This window comes from Scyliorhinus canicula, chromosome 14 (assembly GCF_902713615.1).
Source record: "Scyliorhinus canicula chromosome 14, sScyCan1.1, whole genome shotgun sequence".
Classification (NCBI taxonomy): Eukaryota; Metazoa; Chordata; class Chondrichthyes; order Carcharhiniformes; family Scyliorhinidae; genus Scyliorhinus; species Scyliorhinus canicula.
The window spans coordinates 6,371,591-6,395,850 of record NC_052159.1 but is presented as its reverse complement, the minus strand read 5'-3'; the positions used below and the strand labels follow the sequence as shown (position 1 = coordinate 6,395,850).

The following is a 24,260-nucleotide window of genomic DNA, read 5'->3' as shown; positions in this document are numbered from 1 at the left end:
TTTCTCCTCATCTCTGTTCTAAAGTGACTCCCTTTTATTCTAAGGCTGTGCCGCCGCGTCCTAGTCTCCCCTGCTAATGGAAACAACTTCCCTACGTCCATCCTATCCAAGCCATTCATTATCTTGTACGTTTCTATTAGATCTCCCCTCAACCTCCTAAACTCCAATGAATATAATCCCACGATCCTCAGACGTTCATCGTATTAGAATCTAATGAAAGTGCGGAACTTAAATAATTAATAGTCAAAGAGCACAAAATGAAGCTATTCAGCCATTGATTCCATGCCAGCTCTGTGGTAAGCAGTTCTGTAATTTCAGTAATGAAACATATTGGACAAACCCATCGGACAATATGCCAACAATGCTCCGAGACCCGATAGACTACATCCTAGGCTACTGAAAGAGATGGCAGCAAAGAACTTCCAAAATCGGCCAGATTATAGAACAGTCCCCATTGATTGGAAGCTTGAAAATGTAACTCCAGTATCCAAGAAAGCAACTGTAGGTCAGTTAGTATGACATCAGTCAAGAAAATGGTGGAATCTATCATTACAGAGAGGGCAAGAGGGCACCGAGAATTATTGGATTAAGAGCAGGATTGAGTGAAAGAGAAATTGTGTTTAACTTTATTCAAGATTTTGAGAATGTAATTGGCCACCAAGATAAAGGCGAGCGTTAGATGTGGTGCCCTTGAATTTTCAGAAGGCATCTGATAAGGCGTGACATTAAAGGTCACTGGATAAGGGCTGAAAGGGTTTGGATTATATATTAGCATGGCCAAAGGTCAGAGGGCAGGGGGAAGGGATAACGAGGTGTTTTCAGGCCTGCAGAGTTAGACTAGAGGAGAATCACAGGGAACAGCGCAAGGATCCCAACAATTTCTGACTTCTATTGTTGGTTGAGCCGAAGAGACTGAGAGCATGTCTTCTATTTGACAATACAAAATCAGGTGAAGGATTCATTGCCTGTCCCTAATTCCCCTCGAGCTGAATGACTTGATGGTCCATTTCGAACTGAGTGTCTCGCTTGACCATTTCAGAGAGGGGCAGCTAAGAGTCAACCGCACTGCTGTGGGTCAGGAGTCACACGTAGGCCAGACCGGGTAAACGCGGTAGATTTCCCTCCCCCCGAGAAGACATTAGTGAACTAGATGGATTTTTACGACAATCGGCAATGGTCACATGACTGAGACTGGCTTCAATTACAAATCTTTTTTCAATAATTGAATTTCAATTCCACCAGTCGGGAGCTGGTGGGAGTAGAAGTGTCCGGGAAGCATTCACCTGGCCCTCAGATCCTGTAACTGGAGCACACACCACCATCCGCCCCTTTATGTTACAGAAGGACAGCTAAGAGGGTCTGGAGTCCCGTGTAGGCTAGATCTGGTGAGGGTGAGAGATTCCTTCCCCATTTTTAAACAATCCACAAGTTTCCTCGTCATTATTAAAGAGGCCAGTACTTTACTCCAGATGTATTAATCGATATAATTTACAACCTAGCTTGTTGCCAAATGGTGGGATTTGAGCTGACCTCTCACAGTTTTGACCCAGGGCCTATTGGATTCCTAGTCCAGCCACATTACCCCAACATGGACGGAGTGCGATCCGTGGGTGTCTTTGTCGGTTTGCAGGTCACCTGAAGGTTTCGACCTGCTTCCATTCCGCTATCGTGAGCAGCTTGACATTGATGACATCTGCAGAGTTCGGGAAATTACCCCTCACTGCCCCCACCTCCACCCCATACACCCCCCCCCCCCCCCCACGTCGTCTCCACCCACCCTCTCACTTTGAATAAACCTCACCTCATGAACTGTGAACGAGGCGAAGAAAGATGCACTGCTCTCAAAACTTCTCCTTTTGCTGCCCTTTCTCCTCTCTATCTGCCTCATTATTGGCTCGTGCTCTGTCTCTGACGCTTCATGACTAGAACATACGGAAGAATAGCTCTCGTTCCCAATTCCTTGCGCATTTTCGATCTGTTTGGCTTTGCAGGCACCGAGGCATACCTTCCCTCTCCTTCTGCCGGGGAATTTCGTCTCTTTCTCTACACTTACATCTGGGCGCTCACCGTTCTAGAACATTAAGAGACATTGTCAGAAATGATGAATCTAGCAACCAGCACAAAATGGGTGAAGCTGGGGCACTGCTGCCCAGCCGCCCATTGACAATCACCACCAAACCACAACACTTGCTCCACCTTTGGGGATGTCGGGCACAGAGGTACGAAGCTGCAGCAATAGAGATGCCAACTACGATCGAATGGAGGTTTCACCACACGATTTGAAAAGTCAGGTTAATATACAGAGGGACCTGGGTGTCCGAGTATACCAGTCACTGAAAGCAGGCATGCAGCTACAGCAAGCCGTCATGAAGGCAAATGCAACAGGGCGGCATGGTGGCACAGTAGTTAGCACTGCTGCCTCACAGCTCCAGGGACCCGGGTTCAATTTTGGGGTCACTGTGAGGAGTTAGATCATAGATCATAGAATTTACAGTGCAGGAGGAGGCCATTCGGCCCATCGAGTCTGCATCGGCTCCTGGAAAGAGCACCCTACCCAAGGTTAACACCTCCACCCTATCCCCATAACCCAGTAACCCCACCCAACACCAAGGGCAATTTTGGACACTAAGGGCAATTTATCATGTCCAATCCACCTAACCTGCACATCTTTGGACTGTGGGAGGAAACCGGAGCACCCGGAGGAAACCCACGCAGACACGGGGAGGATGTGCAGACTCCGCACAGACAGTGACCCAAGCCAGAATCGAACCTGGGACCCTGGAGCTGTGAAGCGATTGGGCTATCCACAATGCTACCGTGCTACCCCTTCTCGTTCTCCCCGATGTCTGCGTGGGTTTCCTCCGGGTGCTCCGGTATCCTCCCACAGTCCAAAGGCGTGCAGGTTAGGTGGGGTTATGGGGATGGGGCAGGGTAGCGGGCCTAGGTTGGATGCTCTTTCAGAGGGATGGCAGACCCGATGGGCCAATGGCCTCCTTCTGCAATGCAGGGATTCTATGTTAACTCTAATTGAAACGGATGAAATTCTGACAGGGCTGGACACTGGATTCAGGGATGATGTCCCTTTGGCTGGGGGGGGGGGTCTAAAACTAGACGCCACAGCCTCAAGATACGAGGTCACGGGAACCTGTGGAATTCTGTAGCACAGAAGGAGGCCAGGTCCCTGAACATATTTGAGGAGGAAATAGGTAAAGGTGTCGGGGTTATGGGGAGAGTGCGGGAGTGTGAAGTTGAGATGGAGGATCAGCCATGATCAGATAGGAATGTAGAGCGAACTCAAGGGGCCGAATGGCCTCCTCCTGCCCCTATTTGCTATGTTTCTGTGTTTCCCGTGCCCCACATTCCTGCCGTTAGTCGTCTAACACATCCATCCCCATTTTCAATATTTTTATATCTGGTAAATAAAAATGTTCAAAGGAAATGACAAGATTTTTTTAACTTATAATATCCCGATGAAAATTATCCAGGTCTGCACACCATGCAGTGTTGGGGTGATTGATCTTCAGTTGCTGGAGACACGAGGACAACACGGGAGGGTTGGCAACCTGACGTGTCCACTCTACACGGTGATGGATTCGAAGATTTGGCCCTGTCTCCTGGAAAGCCCCTCACTAATCCCAAAGAATGCAGGTCTTCCCCACTTGTTGTTTCCCGCCCACTGCCCAGGTAGTGGGTCTGACGGGTCTTGGGTGGGTCATTGAGGGCCCCGAAGGCAGTTCAGCTGGGCAGGCATGTCGGAACCTCCAGGAACCAGTGTTGCCTTCGGGGCTAAGGCTGAGTACCCCACAGCACACCCCCACCCTCGCCAACCCACCACACCTTCTCCCCTAACTCACCCCACCCCCCCCCCCCCCCCCAACCACACCGCCCCTCAGCATCCCTGTGCAGAGTCAGGCCTTACACTGGACGGCACATGGCCAAGCTCTTCCATTGAGCCAATGGCTCAAATTCCACCTCCTCGCTCTCGAACACATCCACTCAATAATGACACCGCAATTCACACTCGGTCACGTTGACGACTTCTCTCAACCAATCACGGGCTAGTCCGGTGTCATCCTGGCCGGATGGGTACCTCCAATTCTCAGTGAGAATTTGCTGTTTGTTCACCACCACTCCAAAATCTGAGCCCATGGTACACATTGACACTCCCAGTGGAGTACCAAGGGAGTGCTGCACTGTCAGAGGGTCAGTACTGAGGGAGTGCCGCACTGTCAGAGGGTCAGTACTGAGGGAGTGCTGCACTGTCAGAGGGTCAGTACTGAGGGAGTGCTGCACTGTCAGAGGGTCAGTACTGAGGGAGTGCCGCACTGTCAGAGGGTCAGTACTGAGGGAGTGCTGCACTGTCAGAGGGTCAGTACTGAGGGAGTGCTGCACTGTCAGAGGGTCAGTACTGAGGGAGTGCTGCACTGTCAGAGGGTCAGTACTGAGGGAGTGCCGCACTGTCAGAGGGTCAGTACTGAGGGAGTGCCGCACTGTCAGAGGGTCAGTACAGAGGGAGTGCCGCACTGTCAGAGGGTCAGTACTGAGGGAGTGCCGCACTGTCAGAGGGTCAGTACTGAGGGAGTGCCGCACTGTCAGAGGGTCAGTACTGAGGGAGTGCTGCACTGTCAGAGGGTCAGTACTGAGGGAGTGCCGCACTGTCAGAGGGTCAGTACTGAGGAAGTGCCGCACTGTCAGAGGGTCAGTACTGAGGGAGTGCTGCACTGTCAGAGGGTCAGTACTGAGGGAGTGCTGCACTGTCAGAGGGTCAGTACTGAGGGAGTGCTGCACTGTCAGAGGGTCAGTACTGAGGGAGTGCCGCACCGTCAGAGGGTCAGTACTGAGGGAGTGCCGCACTGTCAGAGGGTCAGTACTGAGGGAGTGCCGCACTGTTAGAGGGTCAGTACTGAGGGAGTGCCGCACTGTCAGAGGGTCAGTACTGAGGGAGTGCCGCACTGTCAGAGGGTCAGTACTGAGGGAGTACCGCACTGTCAGAGGGTCAGTACTGAGGAAGTGCCGCACTGTCAGAGGGTCAGTACTGAGGGAGTGCTGCACTGTCAGAGGGTCAGTACTGAGAGAGTGCTGCACTGTCAGAGGGTCAGTACTGAGGGAGTGCCGCACTGTCAGAGGTTCAGTACTGAGGGAGTGCTGCACTGTGAGAGGATCAGTACTGAGGGAGGGCTGCACTGTCAGAGGGTCAGTACTGAGGGAGTGCCGCACTGTCAGAGGGTCAGTATTGAGGGAGTGCCGCACTGTCAGAGGGTCAGTACTGAGGGAGCGCCGCACTGTCAGAGGGTCAGTACTGAGTTAGTGCCGCACTGTCAGAGGGTCAGTACTGAGGGAGTGCCGCACTGTCAGAGGGTCATAACTGAGAGAGTGCTGCACTGTCAGAGGGTCAGTACTGAGGGAGTGCCGCACTGTCAGAGGGTCAGTACTGAGGGAGTGCTGCACTGTCAGAGGGTCAGTACTGACGGAGTGCCGCACTGTCAGAGGGTCAGTACTGAGGGAGTGCTGCACTGTCAGAGGGTCAGTACTGAGGGAGTGCCGCACTGTCAGAGGGTCAGTACTGAGGGAGTGCCGCACTGTCAGAGGGTCAGTACTGAGGGAGGGCTGCACTGTCAGAGGGTCAGTACTGAGGGAGTGCCACATTCTCAGAGGGTCAGTACTGAGGGAGTGCTGCACTGTCAGAGGGTCAGTACTGAGGGAGTGCCGCACTGTCAGAGGGTCAGTACTGAGGGAGTGCCGCACTGTCAGAGGGTCAGTACTGAGGGAGTGCTGCACTGTCAGAGGGTCAGTACTGAGGGACATTGCTCAAGGTCCCCCCTGCTTTCAATGGTGAATGGGAGGAGGAGATGGGCCCAATCAGAACAGCACTCATTGCTGGAGATGGGGTATAGGAAGGCTGACTGGGTGGGGACATCCATCCTCCTCCACCAATCCTCTTTCCTCGTGCCTGAGTTATCCCAGAACCTGTCACCAGCCTCCCAACACAAACCCTAGCTCACTGGGCTAAATCGCTGGCTTTGAAAGCCGACCAAGGCAGGCCAGCAGCACGGTTCGATTCCCGTACCAGCCTCCCCGAACAGGCACTGGAATGTGGCGACTAGGGGCTTTTCACAGTAACTTCATTGAAGCCTACTCGTGACAATAAGCGATTTTCACCTCCCTCTCGGACAGCATTAAATTATTTACTTTTCATCCTGGTGTGCAGTGTGGGTCGATGACGACCTCTGCATTAAACTGAAGTGTGAGGCTGAGGAAGAATTGTTTCAGCTTCTATTTTCTCTTACGGCTTGAAAAAAATTGAAATAAGATGTTTATGTGAGGCATTCAATGCCGTTTGATAGGTTTCTATGGCAACGGGTCTGCTATTAATCACGTCATTGCTGTGTTTAACTCCACAATTAATCCATAATAGTGAAAAGTGAGGCTGGAATATGTGAAGGAGACAGGAAAAATCTTGGAAAGGTAGTCACAGTCAACAAGGTGCAAGTTCAGTCCACCCCCATTCACTCCCCTCCCACAACCCCATGTACACTCCCCCCTACCCTATCACTGACTCTACCCCCCATTCACTCCCCTCCCACACCCCCATGTACACTCTCCCTATCACTGACTCTATCCCCATTCACTCCCCTCACACACCCCCATGTACACTCTCCCCTATCACTGACTCTACCCCCCCCATTCACTCCCCTCCCACATCCCCATGTACACTCTCCCCTATCACTGACTCTACCCACCCCCATTCACTCCCCTCCCACACCCCCATGTACACTCTCCCCCATCACTGACTCTACCCCCCCATTCACTCCCCTCCCACATCCCCATGTACACTCTCCCCTATCACTGACTCTACCCACCCATTCACTCCCCTCCCACATCCCCATGTACACTCCCCCCTACCCTATCACTGACTCTACCCCCCATTCACTCCCCTCCCACACCCCCATGTACACTCTCCCCTATCACTGACTCTACCCACCCATTCACTCACCTCCCACACCCCCATGTACACTCTGCCCTATCACTGACTCTACCCCCCCATTCGCTCCCCTCCCACACCCCCATGTACACTCTCCCCTATCACTGACTCTATCCACCCATTCACTCCCCTCACACACCCCCATGTACACTCTCCCCTATCACTGACTCTACCCCCCATTCACTCCCCTCCCACAGCCCCATGTACACTCTCCCCTATCACTGACTCTACCCACCCATTCACTCCCCTCCCACACCCCCATGTACACTCTCCCCTATCACTGACTCTACCCACCCATTCACTCCCCTCCCACACCCCCATGTACACTCTCCCCTATCACTGACTCTACCCACCCATTCACTCCCCTCCCACATCCCCATGTACACTCTCCCCTATCACTGACTCTACCCCCCCCCATTTACTCCCCTCCCACATCCCCATGTACACTCTCCCCTATCACTGACCCTACCCACCCATTCACTCCCCTCCCACAGCCCCATGTACACTCTCCCCTATCACTGACCCTACCCCCCATTCACTCCCCTCCCACATCCCCATGTACACTCTCCCCATCACTGACTCGACCCACCCAGTTAGAACGAGGCCATTCAACCCAATGGGTCCATGCTGTCCCTCTGTCGACCAATCCAGTCAGTCCCATTCCCCGCTCTATCCCCGTACTCTGTAACTCTGCAGGTTTATTTCCCTCAAGCACCCGTCCAATTTCCTTTGGAAGTCATTCATCGTCTCCACTTTCACTCCCCTCGTGGGAAGTGAGTTCCAGCTCATCGCCACTCGCTGTATAAATAAGACTTTACTCGCATTTCCCCCTGTGTCTCGTGCCCAAAACCTTTAACTTATGACCCCCCCCCCCCCCCCCCCCACCCCCCAGTCCTTATAGCATCAGCTGATCGGAACACATTTTCTTTCTCCAATTGATCCAATCCTGTCATTATCTTGGAAACCTCTATCAAATCTCCCCTCAATCTCCTTCAGTCCCCAGAGAACAACCCCAGCTTCTCCAACCCAGCCTTGGAACTAAAATCCCCTCAGCCCTGGACTCATTCTGGTCAATCTCCTCCGCACTCTCTCGAGGGCCCTCACAAACCTTCCTGTAGTGTGGCAACTAGACACCTCAGTAGGAAATCCTTGGTGTGGACTAAGGGTGCACACAACAAACCAATTTCAACCCATTTCCAGGCACCCAAAGCTGACGGGTTTTCCCAACTGAGAGGCAATCAAACAAATGGCTGAGTTCTCTTTCCAGGTCCACTGTCTGTGCATTTACATGGCGGCCAATATTCTCTGCTGTGTATGTACAGTGCTGGTTAACTCAGACACCAATATCAGTTAATTTGACCTTGTGTTTTGACAATATATTTTCCGCAAGGCTGAGTATTCTGGCCCCTGAGCCCCAACATCGTGAGCCCCATTGCAAATATTTGAGCACAACATTCAGGCGGATAATCTCGGTGCCATCCGGAGGGAGTACTTCACTGCCAGAGAGCCTCCTCAATAATGATAATCTCCATTAGTGTCACAAGTAGGCTGACATTAACACTGTAATGAAGTTACTGTGAAAATCCTCCAGTCACCACACTCTGGCGCCTGTTCGGGTACACAGAGGGAGAATTCAGAATGTCCAATTCACCTAACAGCGTGTCTTTGGACTGTGGGAGGAAACCGGAGCACCCGGAGGAAACCCACGCACATACGGGGAGAACGTGCAGACTCCACACAGACAGTGACCCAAGCCGGGAATCGAACCCAGGCCCTTGGTGCTGTGAAGCAACAGTGCTAACCGCTGTGCTACCGTGCCGGCCAGTCATCCTCATTTGCACTCTCAGACTGACATAAAAGATCCCATGACATTGGCTTGAAGAAGAGGTTGGGAGCTCAGAGATTCAGTTCAGAGGAAGTTGACTGGGCTGATACCCTGAATGAGGGGGTTCCTCTACGAGGAATATTTGGGCTGGTTGGGCCTGTACCCAATCGAGTTTAGAAGACTGAGAGATGATCTTATTGGAACATGTAAGATCCTAAGGGGACTTCGCAGAGTGAGGGGGCGGGAGTCTCTCAGCCCGGGGGCGGGAGTCTCTCAGCCCGGGGGCGGGAGTCTCTCAGCCCGGGGGCGGGAGTCTCTCAGCCCGGGGGCGGGAGTCTCTCAGCCCGGGGCGGGAGTCTCTCAGCCCGGGGGCGGGAGTCCCTCAGCCCGGGGGCGGGAGTCCCTCAGCCCGGGGCGGGAGTCTCTCAGCCCGGGGGCGGGAGTCCCTCAGCCCGGGGGCGGGAGTCTCTCAGCCCGGGGGCGGGAGTCTCTCAGCTCAGCCCGGGGGCGGGAGTCTCTCAGCCCGGGGGCGGGAGTCTCTCAGCCCGGGGGCAGGAGTCTCTCAGCCCGGGGGCGGGAGTCTCTCAGCCCGGGGGCGGGAGTCTCTCAGCCCGGGGGCGGGAGTCTCTCAGCCCGGGGGCGGGAGTCCCTCAGCCCGGGGGCGGGAGTCCCTCAGCCCGGGGGCGGGAGTCTCTCAGCCCGGGGGCGGGAGTCTCTCAGCCCGGGGGCGGGAGTCTCTCAGCCCGGGGGCGGGAGTCTCTCAGCCCGGGGGCGGGAGTCTCTCAGCCCGGGGGCGGGAGTCCCTCAGCCCGGGGGCGGGAGTCTCTCAGCCCGGGGCGGGAGTCGCTCAGCTCAGCCCGGGGGCGGGAGTCTCTCAGCCCGGGGGCGGGAGTCTCTCAGCCGGGGGCAGGAGTCTCTCAGCCCGGGGGCGGGAGTCTCTCAGCCCGGGGGCGGGAGTCTCTCAGCCCGGGGGCGGGAGTCTCTCAGCCCGGGGGCAGGAGTCTCTCAGCTCAGCCCGGGGGCGGGAGTCCCTCAGCCCGGGGGCGGGAGTCTCTCAGCCCGGGGGCGGGAGTCTCTCAGCCCGGGGGCCGGGCCGGAGAACCCCCGCGACCGGCGGCAATCGCACCATGCCACCCAAATGCCGGCACACGATTCTCCGCAGAGCTACGCGCCCCCCCCCCCCCCCCCCCCCCCCCCCCCCCGCCGATGGGCCGAGCGACTGTCGTAAAAACCTCAAGTCCCGCCAGCGCCATTCACACCTGGTCTCAGCCGGCGGGATCTCGGTGTGGAAGGGTCCGGGGGCAGGGGGTGGGGGGGCCTCCGATGTGGCCTGTCCGGCGATCGGGACCTACTGATCGGCGGGCCGGCCTCTCAGGCTGGGGGCCTCCTTTCTTCCGCGCCGGCCCCTGCAGCCCTGCGCCATGTTGCGTCGGGGCCGGCGCGTTGAAGGAAGCCTCTGCGCGGGCATGCGTTGGCGCTGGTGCCACTGCGCATGTGCACATTGGCGCCGGTGCCACTGCGCATGTGCACGTTGGCGCCGGTGCCACTGCGCATGTGCACGTTGCCGCCGGTGCCACTGCGCATGTGCGCGCATTGCTGCTGCTGCCGCTGCACATGTGCGCGCGTTGGCGCTGGTGCGTATGCGTGGACCCCGTGGTGCCCAGTTCACGCCAGGACCAGCAGCTGGAACAGCGTGGATCACTCCAGTGCGACGGCGTTTCCGACGGCGTCAACACTTAGCCTCAGGATCACAGAATCCCACGGCGTTTCCGACGGCGTCAACACTTAGCCTCAGGATCACAGATGTTTCCTCTTGTCGGAGAATCTAGAATGAGGGGGTCACTGTTTCAAAATAAAGGGTCAGCCATTTAGGACGGAGATGAGGGGAAATTATTCCTCTCAGGACGGCCGTGGGTCTTTGGAACATTCCCCCCAGGGCGCAGTGGAGGCAGACTCAATGAATATTTTTACGGCAGAACTGGAGAGGTTCTCGATTGACCCGGGGGCTAAAGATTATCAGGGGGTTGGTAGGAATGTGGGGGGTGAGGTCACGATCAGATCGGCCACCATCTTATTGAATGGGGCAACAGGTTCGAGGGGCCGAATGGCCTACCCCTGCTCCCAATTCGTATCTTTGTACGAGGTGAGTTCCCCGCAATGCCCTCGCTAATAATTGCCCCTCAGTTAACAGATCAGCGTTGTAGTTTGTGGAAGTTTGTTACATACATGTTGGCAGTAAACACCTGTCCACAGTCCAGCGACAGAATGAGACAAAATATTCTCAAACACTTTATACATCCTTCTCAACAAGTGAAGCAGATGGGACTTTGCAACAACTAATGATAATTTCATGGTTTTACCAAGATTAACTTTCAACTCCCAGTTTTCCATGAACAGAATATGAATTCTACCAGGGTAGGATTTGAACCCAGGCCCTGAGAACATGAACCTCCAGATTAAGCCCCGTGGCATCGTTCCCCCATCTCCCTCTTCATCCATCTGAATTATACCAGCCCAGTAACGGCCACTAAGCTGCAATCGAGCCTCTCTCTGCTGCACGTTTGCTCAAATGCGTCATGTGCACCAGCGTCATACTTGGCTGATGGATCCCAGAGGTGGGGTCTGTCAGCATGTGTGGTTAGATGTTCCTCCCAGGAGCCCACCGGCTTGGCACCCCAGGATTGCCCTGTTGCTGTGCCAGAGACGTGAAGGTATCCAGCCCCTCCTCGCCAAAGGGTTAAACCTGGAGATTAAACGAGGGCAGGCAGATTGTTTCTGAGCCACTGGCTGGGTCTGTGGACTGCGGGCAAATCAGAATGTGGCATCAAATTAAAATGTCAAAACACATTAGACACAGGGTGCGGCGAGAGAGAGAGAGAGAGTCGAGAACTGTCTGCTGTAAGGCAGCAGGTCCTGAGTAAAAATCCAAGCTCGTTAACACATTTCAGATTAATTTTCTTGGCAAAATCAGGCTGGTCTCGTGCCTCGTTGTTGAGGGAGAGTAAATGGATGCTCTCTTTCTCTCTCTCCCGCATTTTCCCAATTCATTCATTTTTCAGCTGAATGGTCACAATCCTCATTGACGAAACCTTCTAGATATGAAATTAACCGACACTCCAATAGCACCGTTTACCCCCTCTGGGGATCCCACACACAACTGCGCATTGCTGTGAAGTGTACCCGGTTACAGTGAGAGAAATGGACAGACTTGCATTTGTCTAGCACCTTTCACAACCACTGGTTGTCGCAAAGCACTTTACAGCTAATGAAATGAATGAATCAAGGTGCAGTCACGCTGGTGAAGTAGGACACAGGGCAGCCACTTTTTTTTAAATTTGATTTATTATTGTCACATGTATCAGTGTACAGTGAAAAGTATTGTTTCTTGCATGCTGCACAAACAATGCATACTGTACAGAGGGAAGGAAGGAGAGACTGCAGAATATAATGTTACAGTTATAGCAAGGTGTAGAGAAAAGATCAACTTAATACGAGGTAGGTCCATTCAAAAGTCTGATGGTAGTGGGGAAGAAGCTGTTCTTGAGTCGGTTCGTACGTAACCTCAAACTTTGGTATCTTTTTCCTGACGGAAGAAGGTGGAAGAGAGTATGTCCGGGGTGCGTGATGGATTGGGCTACATTCACAACCTTTTGTAGTTTCCTGCGGTCTTGAGCAGAGCAGGCTCCATACCAAGCTGTGATACAACCAGAAAGAATGGTTTCTATGGTGCATCTGTAAAAGTTGGTGTGAGTCGTAGCTGACATGCCAAATTTCCTTAGTCTTCTGAGAAAATAGAGTCATTGGTGGGCTTTCTTAACTATAGTGTCGGCATGGGGGGGACCAGGAGAGGTTGTTGGTGATCTGGACACCTAAAAACTTGAAGCTCTCGACCCTTTCTACTTTGTTCCCATTGATGTAGACGGGCATGTTCCCCACTACGCTTCCTGAAGTCGATGACAATCTCCTTCGTTTTGTTGACATTGAGGGAGAGATTATTGTCTTTGCACCAGTTCACCAGATTCTCTATCTCATTCCTGTACTTGAGCACAGCAGGATCCCGATCAAGCAACAACTCGATTTTAAAACTCTCATCCTCGTTTTCAAATGCCTCCCTGGCCTCAGCCCCCTCCCTATCTCTGTCACCTCCTCCAGCCCCACAATCCTCCGGGATCCCTGGGACTCGCCAACTCTGGCCTGCCGAACTTTCCCAATTTTGATCTCTCCATCATAGGCGGGGGTGCGTTCAGCTGCCTGGGAATCTGGCCTTGGGAGGTGCCCCCACGGTGGCCTGGCCCACAACTGGAGCCCACCGATCCGCGGGCGGGCCTGTGCCGTGGGGGCACACTTTCCCTCCGCAAGCTCCACCATGGCCGGTGCGGAGAAGAACCCCCAGGGAAAACAGCAACACACGCTGGCGCTCTCCTGCATGCGCCAAGTGGCGTCGGCTGGTGGAGGCTCTTTGGCGCCGGTTGGCATGGCGCCAAACACTCTGGCGCCGGCCTATCCCCTGAAGGGGCAGCCTGACGCCGGAGTGGTTGACGCCACTCCTTGGCGCCGGAGTGGCCCGCCCCGCCGGTTCGCGGGGAATCCCGTCCGTGGCTGAATGTAAGTTGTTGTTGTTCCAAACAATTGCTCTTAAACCTGAACTCGACAATGGGAGTCTCTCATAACTTCCTGTTTCTGTAATCGGTCCGTCTGTCTTTCCTCTGATTTGTTAGTTTGCCAATGGTTTATCTCCGTTGTTGCATATAATCAATTTCAAACGGTTTCCACAATCAAAGCACAATGTTCCCATTGAGTTGTGGAAAGGTTAGGAAAGAACTGGGGCGTGATTCTCCGCACCCGCGAAAAATCGTGAGGCTGGCGTCAAAAACGGGCGGGTTTGACGCCAGCCTCCGCCCCCCGACCGGGAACCGATTCTGCTCCCCGGTCGGGGCTAGCATCGCGCGGCCGTGAACTCCGGCATAGCGGGCTTAACGAATTTCGTTAAGCCCGCTAGCCAGAGTTAGCGACGGCTGACGCGTCAGATGACGGCAGCCGCGCATGCGCGGATTGGACGACTCCAACCCGCGTATGCGCAGAAGATGTCATCACGCATATGCGTGAAACCCACGCATGCGCGGGCCGGTATGCCCCTCAGCCGCCCCGCGAATGGATACAGCGGGACAGCGGAAGGAGAAAGAGTGCGCGGGTAAGTACACGGCCGTGGTACTGCCGTGCCAATCGGTGCCATGGTTCCCCAGATCGGGACTTTACGGCCGTTTGTACGAACGGTCAGACCAGGTGTGATTTACGTTCATAAAAACGGCCGTAAAGGCCTTGGAATTCGGCTCATCGGCCAGGGGAGAATCGCTGCTCGCCGTAAAAAAACGGCGAGCAGCGATTCGTGTCGGGAGGCGGGCGTGGGGGGGGGAGAATAGCGGGAGGGCGTCGGACCAGCGTGGCCGTAAAAATTTACGCCGCCCGCTATTCTCCGCCCCGTCGTGAGTGCGGAGAATTCCGCCCCTGGTGTCTCAAATTACCTCAGTAGCTTCAAGGGTCCCGGGGAGTGTGTCAGTATTTACAGGGGGTCCCCGGGGAGTGTGTCAGTATTTACAGGGGATCCCCGGGGGAGTGTATCAGTATTTACAGGGAGTCCCCGGGGAGTGTGTCAGTATTTACAGGGGGTCCCCGGGGAGTGTGTCAGTATTTACAGGGGGTCCCGGGGAGTGTGTCAGTATTTACAGGGAGTCCCCGGGGAGTGTGTCAGTATTTACAGGGGGTCCCCGGGGAGTGTGTCAGTATTTACAGGGGGTCCCCGGGGAGAGTGTATCAGTATTTACAGGGAGTCCCCGGGGAGTGTGTCAGTATTTACAGGGGGTCCCCGGGGAGTGTGTCAGTATTTACAGGGGGTCCCTGGGGAGTGTGTCAGTATTTACAGGGGGTCCCCGGGGAGTGTGTCAGTATTTACAGGGGGTCCCCGGAGGGAGTGTGTCAGTATTTACAGGGGGTCCCCGGGGAGTGTGTCAGTATTTACAGGGGGTCCCCGGGGAGTGTGTCAGTATTTACAGGGGGTCCCCGGGGAGTGTGTCAGTATTTACAGGGGATCCCCGGGGAGTGGGTCGGTATTTACAGGGGGTCCCCGGGGGGAGTGTGTCAGTATTTACAGGGGGTCCCGGGGAGAGTGTATCAGTATTTACAGGGGGTCCCCGGGGAGTGTGTCAGTATTTACAGGGGGTCCCCGGGGAGTGTGTCAGTATTTACAGGGGGTCCCCGGAGGGAGTGTGTCAGTATTTACAGGGGGTCCCCGGAGGGAGTGTGTCAGTATTTACAGGGGGTCCCCGGGGAGTGTGTCAGTATTTACAGGGAGTCCCCGGGGAGTGTGTCAGTATTTACAGGGAGTCCCCGGGGAGTGTGTCAGTATTTACAGGGGGTCCCCGGGGAGTGTGTCAGTATTTACAGGGTGTCCCCGGGGAGTGTGTCAGTATTTACAGGGGGTCCCCGGGGAGTGTGTCAGTATTTACAGGGAGTCCCCGGGGAGTGTGTCAGTATTTACAGGGAGTCCCCGGGGAGTGTGTCAGTATTTACAGGGAGTCCCCGGGGAGTGTGTCAGTATTTACAGGGGGCCCCCGGGGAGTGTGTCAGTATTTACAGGGGGTCCCCGGGGAGTGTGTCAGTATTTACAGGGGGTCCCCGGAGGGAGTGTGTCAGTATTTACAGGGGGTCCCCGGGGAGTGTGTCAGTATTTACAGGGGGTCCCCGGGGAGTGTGTCAGTATTTACAGGGGGTCCCCGGGGAGTGTGTCAGTATTTACAGGGGATCCCCGGGGAGTGGGTCGGTATTTACAGGGGGTCCCCGGGGGGAGTGTGTCAGTATTTACAGGGGGTCCCCGGGGATTGTGTCAGTATTTACAGGGGGTCCCGGGGAGAGTGTATCAGTATTTACAGGGGGTCCCCGGGGAGTGTGTCAGTATTTACAGGGGGTCCCCGGGGAGTGTGTCAGTATTTACAGGGGGTCCCCGGAGGGAGTGTGTCAGTATTTACAGGGGGTCCCCGGGGAGTGTGTCAGTATTTACAGGGGGTCCCCGGAGGGAGTGTGTCAGTATTTACAGGGGGTCCCCGGGGAGTGTGTCAGTATTTACAGGGAGTCCCCGGGGAGTGTGTCAGTATTTACAGGGGGTCCCCGGGGAGTGTGTCAGTATTTACAGGGGGTCCCCGGGGAGTGTGTCAGTATTTACAGGGAGTCCCCGGGGAGTGTGTCAGTATTTACAGGGGGTCCCCGGGGAGTGTGTCAGTATTTACAGGGAGTCCCCGGGGAGTGTGTCAGTATTTACAGGGGGTCCCCGGGGAGTGTGTCAGTATTTACAGGGGGTCCCCGGAGGGAGTGTGTCAGTATTTACAGGGGGTCCCCGGAGGGAGTGTGTCAGTATTTACAGGGGGTCCCCGGGGAGTGTGTCAGTATTTACAGGGAGTCCCCGGGGAGTGTGTCAGTATTTACAGGGGGTCCCCGGGGAGTGTGTCAGTATTTACAGGGAGTCCCCGGAGGGAGTGTGTCAGTATTTACAGGGGGTCCCCGGAGGGAGTGTGTCAGTATTTACAGGGGGTCCCCGGAGGGAGTGTGTCAGTATTTACAGGGGGTCCCCGGGGAGTGTGTCAGTATTTACAGGGGGTCCCCGGAGGGAGTGTGTCAGTATTTACAGGGGGTCCCCGGGAGTGTGTCAGTATTTACAGGGGGTCCCGGGGAGTGTGTCAGTATTTACAGGGAGTCCCCGGGGAGTGTGTCAGTATTTACAGGGAGTCCCCGGGGAGTGTGTCAGTATTTACAGGGAGTCCCCGGGGAGTGTGTCAGTATTTACAGGGAGTCCCCGGGGAGTGTGTCAGTATTTACAGGGAGTCCCCGGGGAGTGTGTCAGTATTTACAGGGAGTCCCCGGGGAGTGTGTCAGTATTTACAGGGGGTTCCCGGGTAGTGTGTCAGTATTTACAGGGAGTCCCCCGGGAGTGTGTCAGTATTTACAGGGGGGCCCCGGGGGAGTGTGTCAGTATTTACAGGGATCCCCGGGGAGTGTGTCAGTATTTACAGGGGGGCCCCGGGGGAGTGTGTCAGTATTTACAGGGATCCCGGGGAGTGTGTCAGTATTTACAGGGGGTCCCCGGGGAGTGTGTCAGTATTTACAGGGGGTCCCCGGGGAGAGTGTCAGTATTTACAGGGGGGTCCCCGGGGAGAGTGTATCAGTATTTACAGGGAGTCCCCGGGGAGTGTGTCAGTATTTACAGGGAGTCCCCGGGGAGAGTGTATCAGTATTTACAGGGAGTCCCCGGGGAGTGTGTCAGTATTTACAGGGGGTCCCCGGGGAGTGTGTCAGTATTTACAGGGAGTCCCCGGGAAGTGTGTCAGTATTTACAGGGGTCCCGGGGAGTGTGTCAGTATTTACAGGGAGTCCCCGGAGGGAGTGTGTCAGTATTTACAGGGAGTCCCCGGGGAGTGTGTCAGTATTTACAGGGAGTCCCCGGGGAGTGTGTCAGTATTTACAGGGGGTCCCCGGGGAGAGTGTATCAGTATTTACAGGGGGGTCCCCGGGGAGAGTGTCAGTATTTACAGGGGGTCCCCGGGGAGTGTGTCAGTATTTACAGGGGGTCCCCGGGGAGTGTGTCAGTATTTACAGGGGGTCCCCGGGAGTGTGTCAGTATTTACAGGGAGTCCCCGGGGAGTGTGGCAGTATTTACAGGGGGTCCCCGGGAGTGTGTCAGTATTTACAGGGGGTCCCCGGGAGTGTGTCAGTATTTACAGGGAGTCCCCGGGGAGAGTGTGTCAGTATTTACAGGGAGTCCCCGGGGAGTGTGTCAGTATTTACAGGGGGTCCCCGGGGAGTGTGTCAGTATTTACAGGGGGGTCCCCGGGGAGTGTGTCAGTATTTACAGGGGGTCCCCGGGAGTGTGTCAGTATTTACAGGGGGTCCCCGGGGAGTGTGTCAGTATTTACAGGGGGTCCCCTGGGAGTGTGTCAGTATTTACAGGGAGTCCCCGGGGAGAGTGTATCAGTATTTACAGGGGGTCCCCGGGGAGTGTGTCAGTATTTACAGGGGGTCCCCGGGATTGTGTCAGTATTTACAGGGGGTCCCCGGGAGTGTGTCAGTATTTACAGGGGGTCCCCGGGAGTGTGTCAGTATTTACAGGGGGTCCCCGGGGAGTGTGTCAGTATTTACAGGGGGTTCCGGGGGAGTGTGTCAGTATTTACAGGGGGTTCTGGGGGAGTGTGTCAGTAATTACATGGGGTCCCCGGGGAGTCAGTCAGTATTTACAGGAAGTCCCCGGGGAGAGTGTATCAGTATTTACAGGGCGGTCCCCTGGGAGTGTGTCGGTATTTACAGAGGGTCCTGGAGAGTGTGTCAGTATTTAAAGGGAGTCCCTGGGGAGTGTGTCAGTATTTAAAGGGAGTCCCTGGGGAGTGTGTCAGTATTTACAGCGGGTCCCCTGGGAGCCTGTCAGTATTTACAGGGGGTCCCCAGGGAGTGTGTCAGTATTTACAGGGGGTCCCTGGGGAGTGTGTCAGTATTTACAGGGAGTCCCCGGGGAGTGTGTCAGTATTTCCAGAGGGTCCCCGGGGAGTGTGTCAGTATTTACAGGGGGTCCCCGGGGAGTCAGTCAGTATTTACAGAGGGTCCCGGGGAGTGTGTCAGTATTTACAGGGGGTCCCCGGGGAGTGTGTCAGTATTTACAGGGGGTCCCAGGAGGGAGTGTGTCAGTATTTACAGGGGATCTACCGTGCTGCCCGGAGGAGCAGGAGGGAGATTTAAAGTTACTATCAGATCAGTGATGATCTTATTAAATGGCGGGGCAGGTTTGAGGGGCTGAATGGTCTTCTTCTGCTCCTTGTTCATGTGCATGTATGCCTCAGTCTCTCCAAGGACTCCCGAGGTTTCAGAGTGTCAGTGTTTGCATTTGCTCTTGGGGCAATACAATACGTACACCTGTCAGATTGGGTGCCCCATGTATCAAGTTGCTGGAAGCCAATGGTTCGCTCCTACGCTGTCTGATTTCTTGTCCTTCTGATTTTCCCTACTGTTCCTCTATCTAACTCGTCCCCTTCCCCCATGAGCACTGCTCCCCATCACTTCCATCAACTAAGGAGCTCTTAATGGCCTGTCTTGATGTCAATCTTTATGTCCTCTCCAGTCGATTTCTCACTCCCGATCATTGCTGCTGTCTCTCCTTTGATGCCTGCGTCTCAAAATTGAAATTCCATTAGAGCCTAATTATTCCTTTTGTTGAGAAAAGCAGCCACTTACTCCTCTGGCGCACTTCCTGCCGACTGCACAGCCAACAATTATGAGCGATTTGCTGACATTTTCGAAAGAGGCACACGCTCACCCTTCTCTCCGTTCTTGTCAATCTTAAACAAGCGTCTCCGCTTAACTGCTCATTCTTTAAACAAACAAGAGACAGGTAGCAAAGAGGTTGGAGGAGTCTTGAATACAAACCGAGCAAAATGTTTGCGCTGATGAGAGTTTAATTGGGGTGCTGAGTACTGGTTGCCTCCACATAGAATGGCAGATGGAAACAGACCTTGGGTGGGGGCAGTACATTAGAATGATCAAGGTAATAAGTGTTGGTGAGACTATCACCAACATATAAGGTCAGGCAGGGATCAGAGGTGGGATGAATTAGAAGTTACATATTTGGGCCTTAAAAATAAGGGCATTGTCTCAAATGTGCTTCCACGTCGGAAAGATCCTTGAGAATAAGTCACCATGTCACCTACGCTGCATGATTTAATCCTTTGCAACAACCTTGCCTGGTGGCTACGTCCTTACTAAGCTTTGATGTGAGTCACTGCTAACTGGGTTTAACAGGTCCAGCGCTGCAGGGTATCCCATTGGGCGACTGGCCTTCATTACCTTTTCTTCTGAGGTGCATTTCAGTCAAAGGTGATCATGTCCTGTGTTCATTGGACCTTCCTGAGCAAAACGTCCCTGTTGACCCTTGGAGAAGCCTCAACTCCACCCGTCCACGGCAACAACACGGTAGGGCAGCACGGTAGCACAAGTGGTTAGCACTGAGGCTTCACAGCGCCGGGGTCCCAGGTTCGATTCCCGGCTTGGGTCACTGTCTGTGCGGAGTCTGCACGTTCTCCCCGTGCCTGCGTGGGTTTCCTCCGGGTGCTCCGGTTTCCTCCCACAGCCCAAAGATGTGCAGGCTAGGTGGATTGGCCGTGCTAAATTGCCCCTTAGTGTCCAAAAAAGGGTGGGTGGGGTTGTTGGGTTACGGGGATAGGGTGGAGATGTGGGCTTGGGTGTGGTGCTCTTTCCAAGGGCCAGTGCCGACTCGATGGGCTGAACGGCCTCCTTTTGCACTGTAAATTCTATAATCTACGATCTTGCCCTCAGCTGCCCAGACTGCTAACTCTGGAGTTCCGTCCATAAACATCTCCGACTCCCTCGCTCCGCCTTTTAGACGCCCCTTGAAACCTGTCTGCTTGACTTTAAGCTTTTGGTCAGCGGACCGAATGTCCCTTATGTGGCTCAGTGTCGAGTTCCCGTGAAGCAAATTGGGACTTTTCTCCTGTATTAAAGGTGCTATATAAATGCAAGTTGTAATGGTCTACTCGCTTTACCACCATAGAATTTCACAGAATCGCTACGGTGCAGCAAGAGGCCATTCGGCCTATCAACTCTGCGCCAAACCGACCAAGAGCACCCAACCTCCACAGAATCTGAACCCCATTTACTCAGCCTCTCCACACAGGGACCCCCCCCCCCCCCCACTTCACCCCAGGGACAAAGTTGTTATTGCTCCGATCGATTTTCAGCGCACAACATCATTACTCGAGAAACATTTTCCCCCAGAACGGGTAGTGAGATATTGCACGCTAATTTCCCAGCAAAGATATTCATAATATTTGTCAGAAATATGTTTCAGCGTTCCCGTCTTAATTTGCTGTCAAGATTCTTGCCAGCTCCTCATATATTAATCTGAAGCAGGACAATTAAACGCGACAGGAGGAGAATGCACAAATAATCAGAACTCAAAACTCATCAATCTCTTGTGCCCGAGACAGTGAAGAATGTTGAATATCAGAATCAAAGTCTATTGAACCACAGGCCAATCAAAATTACAGGATCATTCTCCCATGCAACTGTATGAATGTCTCAACTAGGAGAAAAGGTTTGTTATCGAGAAGCTGTGCCTGGTAAATCGGAGAAGAAAGCAACTCAATCGGCAGCGCATCTTGTCCCTTCTAGCCACTGGATCACAGAATGGACGCGGTGCAGGAGGAGGCCATTCAGCCCATCGTATCCGCACCGGCTGTACAAAGGAGCATTTCAACGATTTCCATTCCCCCGCCTTTTCCCTGTAGTGTAGCCCTGCCGATTTTTTCGTTTTTAGATGATCCCTCAAGTGAATCTGCCCCCCCATTCCCCCTGCCCCCCCCATCCCCCCACCACCCCCCCCCCCCCCCCCCCCCCCCACCACCCCCCCATCACGGGGACAGCACGGTAGCACAGTAGTTAGCACAGTTGCTTCACAGCTCCAGGGTCCCACGTTCGTTTCCCAGCTTGGGTCACTGTGTGGAGTCTGCACGTTCGCCCCATGTCTGCGTGGGTTTTCTCCGGGTGCTCCGGTTTCCTCCCACAGTCCAAAGATGTGCAGGTTAGGTGGATTGGCCGTGATAAATTGCCCTTCGGGTCCAAATTGCCCTTAGTGTTGGGTGGGGTTACTGGGTTATGGGGATAGGGTGGAGGTGTGGGCTTGGGTAGGCTGCTCTTTCCACGAGCCGGTGCAGACTTGATGGGCCGAATGGCCTCCTTCTGCACTGTAAATTCTATGATTCCATCACACGATCAACCAGCGGATGTCCGCTCCTAACCACCGGCAGTGTGAAAATGGCCAAAGGTAAAGCTGACCCGACGGGCCAGAAAATCCCACCCAACATCATTTAGAAAGAGCAGCAATAAAATCCTGGCTGGAATTTCCCGACTGTTGGGATTCGCTTTTCCTGCCGGTAACGCACCCACGCCCGTGGATTTCCCGGCGACGTTGGGGAGCTTCCAGGGGGGAATCCCATTGATAAGCGGTGGGAATGGAGACACCCACCACCAGCGAACGGGTGCAGACTGGAAACACGCGGCTGGGGTACGGGAGACTCCCCCTCTGTGTTTATATATCACCTTCTGGTATAAACCATCCCAGACTGCTTTACAACAGCACAAAGCAGACAATTGACACTGAGCAAACTATTAGGAATGACAGGAAAAAGTCTGATTTTAAAACTCTCAAGATGTGAGTGTCACTGGTTAGGCCAGCATTTGGTGCCCATCCCTAACTGCTTTCTTGAACCGCTGCAGTCCCCCGAGGTGTAGGTGCACCCACTGTGCTGTTAGGGAGGGAGTTCCAGGATTTCGCCCCAGTGACAGTGAAGGAACGGCCGATATATTTCCAAGTCGGGGTGGTGAGTGACTTGGCGGGGAACCTCCAGGTATCTGCTGGCCTTGTCCTTCTAGAAGGCCGTCAGGACTGATGGGCTGGGTTCCCGCTGGCGCGGGACATTTGTGCTACTATTTCCCGTCAACCCCGTTTGGTGGCTGCAGACTGTGTCCAGCACCGGCGCAGTCTGGGTGGTGGGGGGTGCGGGGGGGGGGGGGGGGGGGAGCCACGCCGCTGGCCAGGGGGGGGGCTTCGGCAATCGTGTGGAAATCGGAGAATCCAGCCCCTTGTTTTTCTAATGTTTGTGGAATCTGCATGCTGAAATCCCACGTGACATACATGAGAAATGTAACGGTAGCGTTGGAGACTGGGAATATTGGAGGGCAGCGAACCAGACACTCTGCAGGGAGAGAGAGCGGCTTATCTTCAGACAAAACAAATTACAAGTCGTTTTCCTCCAGAAACAGAAGATGCCATTTTAAAGGTCAATGTTTATCAGATTAATTTGGCTGCCATTGTACATCCTTCAACAGCGGTCATGATGCCTGTTAAACTTTACCCCAGCTGACCTGCCACATGGAATAAGGAGACCAGTGAAGCACAGTCCTTCTCTGCGATAGTTTGCAGCTCTCCTGCGTCGTCCCTGGTTCGAAACCCCGAAGCCTCCTTCCTGACGGGACAAGGGGGCTGGAACCTGCGGAGTGGGGGGGGTCTCCCGTGGCTGCGGTCGACTACCTGAATGCACACACAGCATTCCAAACCCAACCAGATGAACTGAGCGTCCCCCCCGGAGAATGGGTTTGGCGTTGGGCACCTAACCAGTTACGATGCCCTGCTTCCCCCGCCAGCAGCCCCACCACGCTATCCGCCCCGTGGGGGGGGGGGGGGGTTTGCAAATTTGCATCCATTTCAATATGATTGACAGGCTAAAAGCCCCATTCCCCCCCCCCCCCCCCCCCACCTCCTCTCCCCCCCCCCCCCTCCCCCCACCATTACGCATCGACCCCTGCAGCAGGAAATCCACCGGACGGGCTGTGGCACCAGCTTGCCCGAGCGTAGCCCTGGTACGGTGGACAAGTGGGTCAAGAGGGTCAGTGCATAATTGAGGTGCCCCCCACAAAAGACCATTGGAAGCCCCCCCCCCCGCCCTCCTCCCTGCAATGCAGATCCTGCCCCCCACTCGCAGAAAAGTAGGGGCATCCTCTCCCGGACTAACAGAATAACAGGACACCCTCCCAGATCACGCACACATGAGGGCCACCCGACCCCCTCCCCTACCAACCCCCAGCCTCCCATAAGAAACCCCCCCCCCATCAGGCACCCTCATCAGACAGCACCCCCCCCCCCTCCGCCCATCAGCCAGTCCTGCCTGAGTAACTGACGAGCAGTCCAGGTAGTACACTACATTTCCATTGACTCTTCCCTAACATCTGCTGCCTTAGACAAAGGAGTGTAAAGCAGTAGCTGTTCAGAGGATCCCTCCTAAGCCAAGTGCACTTGACAGGGCCTCAAATCCCTTGGCAGCCTTTGAAATGCAAAACTCCGGTCAATTTCTCAGAACAATAAATTTCAACAGCCAGTGATTGACAGTTTTCTTAATACTGGGACAGGTGCTTGGGGTTTGATTATTTCTATTTCCCTTCACGCTTGAATGCATGTCAAGTACCCTGCCTTCATCCTAACCGCAATGTTTCCAGACCCTCTTGCTGTGATTGACAGCTCCTCACTACATCAAAAGGAGCTAAGTGGTTTCACTTCCTCTTATTCGCAGCAGAAAGCACTTAACTCCTTTTGATGTAGCGAGGAGCTGACAATCATAGCAAGAGGGTTTGGAAATATCGTGGTTCGCATCAAAGCAGAATCTGATGGGGGGGACTGATGGCAGACTGGGGGTCAGTGGTTTTGTCCGTGAGGAGGGGGTTGGGTCACCCTCATGCATGCATGCTGTGGGAGATGGTCCATTATTCCCGTGTTGCGGGGGGGAGGATGCCCCTATTTGTCAGTGAAGAGGGCGTAAAAGATTGGCATTGTGGGGGTGAGTGGGGCCTGCC

At 54.5% G+C, this 24,260-nt stretch overlaps 1 protein-coding gene across 5 annotated transcripts in view; it reads right to left on the bottom strand.

Moving 5' to 3' along the window:
- Positions 1-24,260, bottom strand: part of LOC119977213 (cGMP-dependent 3',5'-cyclic phosphodiesterase) — a 440,646-nt gene that overhangs the window by 251,913 nt on the left and 164,473 nt on the right. The window contains exon 2 of one of the 5 annotated variants that reach the window (XM_038817924.1): positions 1,802-2,071. The exons of 3 other annotated variants lie outside the window; for them this stretch is intronic. In XM_038817924.1, coding sequence (XP_038673852.1) covers positions 1,802-2,071 — 270 coding nt within the window. Of the gene's footprint in view, positions 1-1,801; positions 2,072-22,778; positions 22,803-24,260 lie in introns of those variants that run through there. One more of the 5 variants, XM_038817927.1, reaches the window with a different exon arrangement.